The sequence below is a fragment of the Tetrahymena thermophila genome (genome assembly GCF_000189635.1).
Source record: "Tetrahymena thermophila SB210 genomic scaffold scf_8254199, whole genome shotgun sequence".
NCBI classification, from domain to species: domain Eukaryota; phylum Ciliophora; class Oligohymenophorea; order Hymenostomatida; family Tetrahymenidae; genus Tetrahymena; species Tetrahymena thermophila.
This window is the reverse complement of record NW_002476089.1, coordinates 64,737-76,275: the sequence shown is the minus strand read 5'-3', so window position 1 is coordinate 76,275 and position 11,539 is coordinate 64,737. Positions and strand designations below refer to the sequence as shown.

General features: G+C 25.0%; 3 protein-coding genes across 3 annotated transcripts; all 3 read right to left on the bottom strand. All coding sequences in view use genetic code 6, as the record gives it.

The window, feature by feature from the left end:
* Positions 1 to 189: 189 nt before the first annotated feature.
* Positions 190 to 1,124, bottom strand: TTHERM_001049159 (transmembrane protein, putative; the record flags this gene model as incomplete). Its single annotated transcript, XM_012800452.1, has 2 exons — positions 190 to 898; positions 1,102 to 1,124. The coding sequence occupies 2 exons, from the start codon at positions 1,122 to 1,124 to the stop codon at positions 190 to 192; spliced, it is 732 nt and encodes a 243-aa protein (XP_012655906.1).
* A 2,884-nt stretch (positions 1,125 to 4,008) lies between these two features.
* TTHERM_001049158 (AT hook motif protein) lies at positions 4,009 to 5,556 on the bottom strand (the record flags this gene model as incomplete). Its single annotated transcript, XM_012800451.1, has 3 exons — positions 5,347 to 5,556; positions 4,914 to 5,297; positions 4,009 to 4,851 (listed from the first exon to the last, which is right to left on the bottom strand). The coding sequence occupies exons 1-3, from the start codon at positions 5,542 to 5,544 to the stop codon at positions 4,009 to 4,011; spliced, it is 1,425 nt and encodes a 474-aa protein (XP_012655905.1). The 5' UTR covers positions 5,545 to 5,556.
* A 791-nt stretch (positions 5,557 to 6,347) lies between these two features.
* On the bottom strand, positions 6,348 to 11,204 carry TTHERM_01049180 (AT hook motif protein; the record flags this gene model as incomplete). The annotated part of the gene is made up of 2 exons (XM_001025513.2): positions 6,348 to 7,349; positions 7,401 to 11,204. 2 exons carry the CDS (start codon positions 11,202 to 11,204, stop codon positions 6,348 to 6,350), a joined length of 4,806 nt encoding a protein of 1,601 aa, XP_001025513.2.
* Positions 11,205 to 11,539: the final 335 nt, after the last annotated feature.

Genomic DNA, 11,539 nt, shown 5'->3' with positions numbered 1-11,539 from the left:
TAATTAATACCTTATATTAGCTCTTCATAGACTGTTAAATTTTAATAGATTGTTATTTTTATACATTATAAATTATCAAGTTACCATCTATATCAATAAGCGATAATACTTAATCGCTTAAGGCCTAAAATTTATTTATTTACAATTGTTAGCTCAAATTAGTATTAACAGTAGAGAATTCAAATGATATCATATTAAATATTTTTAAAATGTTTTAAGTCTCTAAACAAAAAATGGTTTGCTAAAAGTTAGATAAAAATCTACAGTTTATAGAACTTGATGCTTGCTTTATAATTTAGTTTCTTAAAAAATCATAAACAATGAATTATGATAGAGAAGTAATGGCCAATATAGTCTAAGAATTTATTTTATAAATTTAAATAAAGAATCTTGTGCAAACTTAAGAGTCTTTTAGCTTAAGCTATTATTTAATTTAATATTTGTTATTAGCCAAAAGAGTATTTAAAACACCTGTAAAATAGTTATAATAAAGAACAATATTTTAATCTGCAAAGTAGAGTAAGTTATTTTGTAGATAACTTATAGAATTTTCATATAACTTATTTAAAAAAGGTGTCCACAATTCAAGCAATATTATTTAATTATCAGAAAAAATAGATATAGTATTAGTAGATTAAGTATAATAAGCTTTTGTAGTAAGGCTATAACTTTTATAATCTAAACTTCCTAAGAATTAAAGGGTAGATTTACAAAAAATGTTTAACCTATCTTACGATAAAACAGTAACTAGATTAAGAAATTAATCAAAAATAATAAAGATAGGGCATGGGTACGAAGAACTTTCCTAAAATATTATTCCCTAAAGAGGAGCTTTTTAAATACTGCAAGTTTAGTAGTTGATACTATAAATATTTTGTTAATTAACACTATAAAATACCTAAATTTTAATTAAATTTAAAACATTTTGTTAAAATTATATTTTTTAAAAAAATCATCAATCAATCAATTGATGAAATTAATATGAAAGTAAAAAAGTAAATAATTTTAATTATTTTAAAAATAAAAATTATTTCAATTTAATTGAATAAAAAATTCGATGCTTCTTTTTGAGCATGGATATTATTTTAAATTAAAAATTACTCCTTCTTCTTCTGAATGTACATATTCTAAGCTGACTTCAGGATTAAGCTAGCATTATGTTAAATTCAAGTTGAAATCAAATATTTATATCTATGCTTAATACCATCTTGTGATAGAGAATAAAATTATTTAATTACTTTATCTATTATAGAAAATGTTTGCATCTTCAAATTAGTCTTTAAAATTTTTCTTATACTATATCTGTTAAAGTATTTCATATTCGCCATTTTTATATATTTTGAAATAAGTAGCTGAACGCAATAAAAACAACATTAATAAATCATCACTCTTAATTATTTTAAAGGAAAGAATAAATAAGCTTTCATCATCAACAGTCATAAAATTTCCCTTTTAAGTGAAATAGTCATATAAATACAAATACTTCTTCCAATAAGTTTTTATTGTAAAAACTATACTGTTTTATGATTCAAAAAATGCTTAATATGAGATAGAAATCATTTATTCTGTGAATTATAATATAATTTATTATGTTTATAAGTCTCTGTTTTTAAATAAAATGATTTAGTTTTGATTGTTTAAGGAGACAACTGCATCTATCTCTTTTATGTAATCCATACTTATTTGATTATCTAATTCTATAATCTAATTAGAGTAAATATCGCACATGATGTATTTTTTATTTTAATCTTAAGTCAAAAATTATTTATTACTTACAAAAATTGATTCTCTTTGAATTTTGCATCTAATTTGTTCTTTATTTTCTAGTTTTGATGAATATTATTTATATAAGATAATAATAAAAAATAATAAATTAATTTACATAAATTAATAAATTGATTTGTAAAAAAATCAAAGTAATAAGCGAAGCCAGATGCTTACTAATAAATCCCATTGAGATTTTAGATTCCATAAAGATCTAAATAATCAGGAAAATCTAATTCAAATTATTTAAAGCTCAAACTCAATAAAAATCTTCCTCCAACATTTTCTTAGTCATAAAATATAATTTAACCCTAGCTCTATACTAAAAAATAACTCGTATATGAGAACTGATTTAGGTATTAAACAAGCTATTAATTTTCGATATTATACAAATAGACTTACTAGATTTTTTAAATTTTTAATTAAAGAATTGAAATTAATTAGAAAGTAATTTGTAATGAAGCCAAAATAAAAATAACAATTTAAGAAAAAAAATTCACTATGAAGAATTAATGTATAAAGTAATTTACTTTCTCTTTATTTTGGATAATTATGTGTCTCTATTTGTTGATTATATAAATTTATGATTATAATACTATTACAGATAGAGGTAAAGAAATATCTGTTTAAGTTAGATCAGCAGATTGATACAATTTATATAATTTATCTTTTTGCATAATGAAATTTTCTTCACTTTTGGCTACTAAATCTCCATAAAGAGATTGCTTTTCTTATGTTTTTAAATCTATAAAATAAATGATACCTTATCCTAAAAATTTAGAATATGCGAGTTTATACTAAGAAAAACTAATATATTCTATAAAACCATCATATTTCCAATCTTCAAGGATTCTTAATATTTTCATAAGATTTTAGAGACTTTATCTACTATATTCAACTAGATACCTTTAATCATCACAAATGTTTAATCTTAAAATATAATTATTATCTATATTGAAATATCCATCTTAAGTATAAAAATTATCCTAATATTTTAGAGAAGATGTGTTTATATTATATTCTAACACAATAATATTATTTTTCTTTGTATTTATATAAATGATATTATTCAAAGCTTATAGACTACTGCTATATTTATCTTCAGATTAGTTAGTAGCTACATTTATCTAAAAAATATCTATTGTTAGATTAGAAATACAAAAGAGTTTGACAAAATCATCATAAGACACTGCAATATATAAAATATTTGGATTTTTTTACTAAATTATTCTAATTCTATTAGAAGAACTTACAATATCAAATTATTATATTAAATGTGTATCTATATTGAAAATAATAAAATTATACCATAGCTAACTTTAATAGACTATTACTAAATATTGATCACTAATTTTTGCTTCAATTACTAGTTAATATAAATTTTTTTCAAAGACTAATTTTTATTCTTGAATTGAAATAATCTAGAAACCAGTCTTTAATATTATAAATAGAAGACTTCTTTCTTCGTCAGTTAGTAAATTCTGAATTCCGTTCATTTATTAATAAATATTTTATCCAACATGGTTGCTATATGTGATGCTTTATAATTCATTGCTAAAGCTTATTTTCTAAACTTAGCTATTATACGCTATCACTAATTATTTATTAATTTTTAGCACTTAATAAATACCTACTTCAAAATTTAAAAAGTCAATTGTATTCAATATTATTGTTTGCTCAGCTTAATCTTACTAAACATAAGTGCTATTAAAATTAAGTTATTAAATTTGTATCTTGTCTATATCAATCAAATAGGCTAAGGCTTAATTATTTTATAGAAGTTTTAAGTGCCTGTATTCTAAGGTTTTTTATTATTTGAAAGGAAAATAGTAATTCAATCTATTCATTACTTTTTCATCGCTAGTAATATTTATGATTTCATAACCTTTTATATTTAGTAATTTATTTTTTATTTAAAATTATTTTAAAGTATTTTTTTCCGTCAATTAATACCATTATAAATTATCATTTTTCTTAAAATAAAGAAACAGATAAAAGTAATTTATTTAACCTTTAAAATGTGATTATTATAGTAAATAGTGATAATTGAATTAAAAAAAAAAAAATTAAAATATTACCTATTTAAGTCACTAAAATAAGAGTTTTATAATTGTCAAGTATCATATGTTCAATAATTTATGATGTTGACTCTGAAAAATATGGAGTATCCTTTTCAAGTATTTTATTTGAAAAAGTAAAAATAATTAATACAAATTAAAGTAATCAAAAAAAATAAATTGAAAATCAATTTACATATTAAAAATTATATTTTTCAGTTGTCTTATTATATACTAGATTAGAACAAATAACAACTGATTAATAAAGACCTTTAAAGTAGCCAACTTTTCTAATTATAAATCTAACTTTATCATCCCATTCAAAAACCTCTATTAGATTGTTTTCTAATATTTCATTTAAACGTAGAAAAATAATTCCCTTATTTAAGTCAAATAGTAATGTTTATTATTAAGAAACAAGAATTACTTTGTTTAAATTTTGCAACTCGTAAGCCATAAACTTTTATTCAAATTAAAATACTTTTTATTCTTATACTTACTTATTTTCAATTAAAATATCTCTATCAAATATAATTTAATTAGATTTTATTATTTCTAACTTTTATTCAGTTTCTAAAGGAATTGAGCATCCTAATTCATCTATTGTACTATTATTTGAGGAATTTTGTTATTCATCTATATAATCAGTATTATTTTAAGTTTAATCTTATTTATTTTAGTTTTCATTTTATTAAAAGTAATAGAAGTTAAAGGAAACATTTTCAGCATTCTAAAAAGTATAATTTTTAAGTGATTATGTTTGAAAGTTATAAATTTAAAAATTATAAGTTAAATATTAGTAGAAATTATATTAAGAAAAACCCCATAAACCTTATTTTTGAAATTATTTAGTAATTTAAATTTTTCCTTCCTCTAAATCAATTTCTTATATCTCAGCTTGAGATACTAAGAAAATAGTGCCATTATTTTGAAAAGCTTGATAATAATCTGATAATAAATTTATCTAAAAAATAGGAATCAAATCTTTAAATGAGTAGAACACTGCATATTATTTATCAAGAGCTATTACCTTTATATAAATAAAATGAATTGAATGTAAATTTATTAATTTCTCTCTTTAAAATTATTTACAAGTTAATCCCCATTTGATCTTTGATAATAAAATAACAAGTTTATGTTAATTTAATTAATTGTAGGAGCAGCCATTTTAATTCTACTAAATTTTTTTAGACTAACGCAAAGTTTTAAATCTTCATCTGTTGACTCAGGACAATTAGTTGTACAAAAACCTGATTCTTTATTATAGCTGTAAAACTCATTTTCAAGACATTCTTCTTTCTAACAAAAGCGCTGGTCTTATGATAACTACCATCCTTTTTTACATTCCTAACATTTTTTAGTTTTAAATTCGCATTTTTAGCAATTATCTATTCCACAATCAATACACCTCTAAAAGTATTCTTGTTAAAATTAATTGTTTTGACATTATTTTACACATTATTTTGAAGTATTGTCCTAATTATAATAAAATAATAATTTTATTTTGTCTTTTTAAATAATTTACCTAATAATATGACTCCTAACAACTAAAACAACTATTGGAACCTGTACAAGAATTACAAAATTATTAACAATCTCCACAGCTTTATAAAGATAAGTCATAATACCGTTTTTGATTTTTACATTCTTGAATGATTTGTGCTTAAATCTATCTTATTATTAAAACTGAAAAAATATATTTTATAATCTGATTTAGCTTCATCAATTACTTTTTAATTTATTAATTTCTTTTTTTCTATAAAAATAAAATTTACTCTGTATTAAAGGACAGCTAAATACTATTTATTCACAAGATTTAAGATCAAGTATAATTATTATTAAGGATAATTATATTTATAGGTATTACCATTGATTTTAGTTTTAAATTAAAAACAAATTAAATGAAAAGTAAGTAATAAATGTTAATTTGATTTTAATAAAAAATCAACTTATTTCAAATTTGAATAATAAATATATTTTATAATTTTCATAAAATATGTTTTTCAAGATAATTCAAATTATGTAATAATAAATAAATGACAAATATATTTATGTTTATTTATGAAATTAGGTTCTAATTATTTCATATTAAATAAAAATTAAGTTCTAGTAATAATTTGTAAGGCATCATAAACCTTCTATCAACTGATTTAATTTGCTTAAATTACAGTGCTAATTATTTATTTTAAAAATAATATTAAGCATAAAAATATTTTTAAAAATAACATATTTATAATCTTAAAATTTTTTTTAAGATTTTGTAAAAGAAGGGACACATTTTTAAATTTAAATTTAACCAAAGAGTTAATTAATTTTAGTATTTGTCTCACATTTTATAAATTTATTATTAAAGTGTCCAGTTAAATTTTTAGAAAGGATAATTTGAATTTTACAAATAGTATGTATGTATGTATGAATTGATGTTTAACAAATCAAAAAAAGCACTAAAATAAAAGTGTACATGAAAAAATGTAAGGTTACATAATTTTTAAGGCTAATTACATACATTTTAAATGAAGTTTATTTTCATAGTAATAAAAATGTTAATCCTATTAATAGAATCATAATAAATGCTAATCTAGTACCAGTTTGAACAAAAACACATGAATTATTTTGTAGTTAATATTGCCCTTTACCATCTTATATGCTGATGCAAGACTAACATGTAGCAGAGTCATATAAGTAAGAAGAATAAAACTAGCAATTTGCTACATAGCAAGTACTTAAACCTTAAGAAGGTATGCAAATATTATTTCTAAGGTTATAATTAGGTTAACATGCACTGCAAGTATAGTATGAATTACTAGCCAATTTTTAGACAGCAGAGCATCCAGGTAGGTTGAAGATATCTAATATACAATTTTACTTACCAGTTTCTGTAATATACCCAGATTCACATAAAGAACATTCAGAAGTATTAGAGGTAGTTGCAGATACTATACAATGAGAAGTACTCCTTCCTGTGAAACATTATTTACCATCTTAAGATATTGTATATGTATTATCCTTACAAAGCAAGCATGTATCTGAATCGATTTAGTTATACTTACAATTCTAGGCAGTAATTTGTTTACAAGATTTAAAATCTGTGCTTAAATAGTAGCCGTTAGCACATAATCCGCACAAACCAGTTGTTATTACATACGTAGAGCAATTTTAAATTGGAGAAGATTATATGCAAGCATTTTTTACTAAATAATAATTTGGTGCACATTAATAGCATGTTTCCCCTCTTTCGCTTCCATTATTAATGCAGTTAGAAACTTGCATTTGCTAGCATGTCTTAGTTGTTGTGTTAAACACATATCCTAAGCTACAAAGAAGACAAGCATCATTTACTGGGTCAGGTTAATCACAATTAGTAATACGAGCTGGTGTATAGTTTTAGCAGGTTGGAGGATTTGTAATATTGGCATCAGGTACTAAGTATTAATTACTAGGACAAAGAGGGAAGCATTAACCATAACTTTTTAAGTAAGCATTCACTCCTTGTTAGCAACTTGAACATTTCGTTCCTTAAGGGTTAAGCTTTTTAAAAAATAAAAATTAATATAATAAAATTATTATCTAAAAACTTACAGTCAGACAATTCATTTGGCTTACGTCCTTGCAGTAATTCTTCGATTAAACTAACCATCCTTACTGTCCATCATTAACTTAATTACAAAATTGGCATTTGGGACTATTTTACTAATAAATGTTACAATTGTTAATTGAAATAGGGTTACAAAAACCTTTTTTTAGAGAGTGATCATCTTAAACAATCACACCACCTATTCCTTAAGTTGAGCATAAGATACAAGGTGTATCAGTTAGTGAATAAGCTTTACAGTAGTCATTCTTATTAGATCTTGGATAGCATATTTAACCTACAAGATAAAATGGTATATCACATTCACTGCACTATTAAGTATCATTAGTGTATATACGACAATAATTAATAGGGTTGTCAGGTGGAAGGCATTAGCTAGTTGATGTCTTGAAATAAAAGTAATCTTAACATTTCGTGCATACGGCAGTAGCTGATCCATCTGATTGAGCACAATTGGGAATTTAATCACATGCAAATGAAGCATTAAGCTTAAAACCAGGTTAACATTAAGCACAGACGTTTGTTTGTGTTGGATTATTAAGTGGACTATATTTTAAGCAATTAAGAACTGTGCCGAGCTGGCAAATGCCATTACTATTCAAATAATATTTATCTCCACATTAACTACAAGTTTAGTTTATTCCAGAACTTTAAATGCAACCATTCATGTTTAAATCAACACAAACTCCTCCAATTGAAGGGTATTTTAATGAAATGCATTTTAAACAGAATGGATTTATACCATCTGTAGTTACACAATCTTGAATTTAATTACATAAAAATCTGCTTGAATCAACATAATATCCACCATGATCACACTCTAGGCAGCCTGTACCATCACCTTAACCAGTTGGGTTTATACAATGATTTACTTGTATACAATCTGCTCCATTAAAAGATGTATTTAGTAAATAATTTGCACTACAAGTCTAACATACTTAACCATTAGTATTTACAGCTGAACAGTTGGCAGATTTTGGAACACATATAAGGTATATTTAGTTATTTGTAGATTTTTAAAGTAGATAAGTAGACTTGCATTTTGAGCAGACACCACTTGAATTATATTCTTAACAGTTAGGGTCTGGCAAGGTAGAGAGGTTTAAGCAGTATGGATTATTAATTGGATCTCTAACTACAATATTTGAGCAGGGTGCAGATGGGCCAAGATATGGGTTATAAAGACACAAATTAGGATTAGAAGGCAACTTATATTCATATCCAGATTTACAAGTTGTGCATACAGTATTTGAACTATCTGTATAACCTGTACATAATTACCCAGCAAAAGGAACACATAAATTTGAACTTAAAACAAAATTAGCTTAACAAGCATTGCACCCAGAAGCATTGTATGTTTAGCAATTTTAGACAGCTATTAGACAAGTATTACTATTTAAGTAAACTCCTGGTAAACATATTTGACAGTTAACAGCATTCTTAAAATTTAAAGGATCTATTGTATTTTAACAGTTGCTTATAGCAGGTTGGATTACGCAATTTCCGTTAACATCAGGTGCATAATTATTTTCACATATTCTGCATTTTCCTGGAGTAAAATCATAGACTCTACAATTATCTATTAATATACTTATAGTATTAATATTAACGCAGGATTATGTTACAGCTGAAGAATTAGCACAAGTGGTACCATCAATACTTAACTAAAGGACAAGTGGACTTTAACATTATAAACAATAACCATATTTTGGTTTTAGATATAAATTTGTGCAAACTGCATCTTTTAATTAAGTAGTACCAGGAATAAACATGTAAAAGACACTACAAAATTAAGGAGGCTAGTAAATAGGATTAGGATTAAAAACAATACACTAAGAAGTAGTGCTGGTTGAGGTGGTATCTAATTACATATTTGGTACACATTAATAACACTTATTTGAAATACCATCAGAAATCAAGCAATTTTGGATTTAAGTACATGTATTTCCGCTTTTAGCATATCCTGATTAGCACTAAAGACAAGTCGTTGTACCCCCGTTTGATGTTTATATAAGACAGCCTGCTATATATAACTAACATTAATTATTTACTAATATATAGCCTTATTAACATGCTAAGCAAATGTTTGCTAAGCCATCTGAAATTGAGCAAGAGGCAATAGCTACGCATTAAAATGTAGTAGGGTCAATGTAGTATCCCATTTAACACTACATACATTTACTTTACCCATCTGTACGAAGACATTAAGAATATGCAGGATAGCATATATTACTACTATTTAGGAATGCGTTTGGTAAACACTATATGCATTTATTTGCTTTACCATCACTTACTAAGCAAAGATTTGCATTTGTAATGTCCAAGCATTAAGGAATATACTTTAGAGATTAACATTACAAACAGTTTCCTTTTCCATCTGTACTCTAACAGTACTCTTAGAACTGGAGATTGTGGAGGAGACATACTGAAAAATCAGGGGATGGAGTATACATACTTTAGCAAATTTAACATCCATTAATTCCAGTTGTGAAATAGGTTACACAGTTAGGTATATTTTAATAGCAAGAATTATTAAATAAATGATATTAACTTTAGCAATTATTGCAAACATATGTAGCTGGATCAACTGCTGTGCAATAAGGAGTCATTTAATAGCAGTTACCATCACTACCCTTATAGTAACCACTACTGCATGTTGTGCATGCAGCAGTAGTACCAACTGAGCAGTTAGGAGGAAGAGGTGAGCAAACTGTATTTCCAGAATCAAGATAAAATTGTTGATTACAGTTCGTGCATTATGTTTTTCCATTACTTGTTTAACAATTATCTATATAAATACATTTATTGCTTGCATCTAAAATGTAACCATTTGAGTTACAAGTGTCACATTTATCTGCAGCAGGTTAACGTATTGCACAATTATCAAACATTTGATTCCTCATGAGGCATTTATTTGTAATTTGATCAGCATAATAATTAAGAGGATCTTTGCATTTAATACATTTAAATGTAGTGTTATCTGCATAATCACATAAACTATCACCACTAACACACTGTAACTAGTTTTAAGTCTTAACTTATCCTTTACTGCACTAAACACAGAGAGCAACATTGTTATATCTGTTGGTAAAGTCATCATATTAAACACATCCATTGATAGCAGCTTCAAAGGCACCTGCATTAGTGAGACCTAACATAATTGATTGCCATCCTGGTATCACTTATATAGCTGTTGTAGGAGTAGTCATATCGTTAGATGCAAGCCAGAAAGAATGCTCATTTTGTAGCCTTCTTGAAAGTTTTTTGCAACTATTACCTCCAGTTTCTAAATAAAACCCTACCTAGCACATTGTGCATCCAGTTGTTCCAGATAATTACCATCCGCAATACTAGCCTTAATCTGGCTAAATAGATTAATAGGAAAAGACACCATTATTTTAAGAATAGGTCACTGTATATCCTATTTTCGGTTAAATACACCCTTTTCCAGTTTTATCTAACCTAAGACAACCTTCTATTTATTGTTAAACACACTTAGTAAGATCATAAGTGGCAACGAATCCACATTGGCACTCTAAGCATCCCCATTTAGATTACCAAATACAGCCTTTTAAGGTAGAAAGTATGCACTAACTCATATCGTAAGATTTAGTGAAACCTGCTTAGCAAATTTGACATCTCTCAACTCCATTGTTATCCAGTATGCTTTCAACACAATTAGGAATGTTTACTGGATGTGTTAATGTAGGAATTTAAGCTCTCACTAAACAAATAAACTCGAAAATAGTTAGTACACCTAAAAATGCAGCTACTTACTTTAACCTTTTCATCTAATATATGCTTGATGTCCTAGTCCTAATTTAAATTTAACTAATGTATGAACTTATGTTGTTTTTTTGCAAAATCTATCAAATTAATTAAGAATTGTTATTATTTTTATTGAGTTTTAATAAACTTTTACAAAAAATAAATGATACATAATTTATTTATTTTCTAATCTTTGAAAATTAATTAATAAACAAATAATCCAAATATCATTAAAATGAGTTATCTTTTCACTTTTAACTTATCAATTTACCCTTCTTTCCCTTAAAATTGCTGGACTCAAAATATCAATATTTATCAAATGATTATCATAAATTGTTTGTTTCAGAAGGTAAAATCT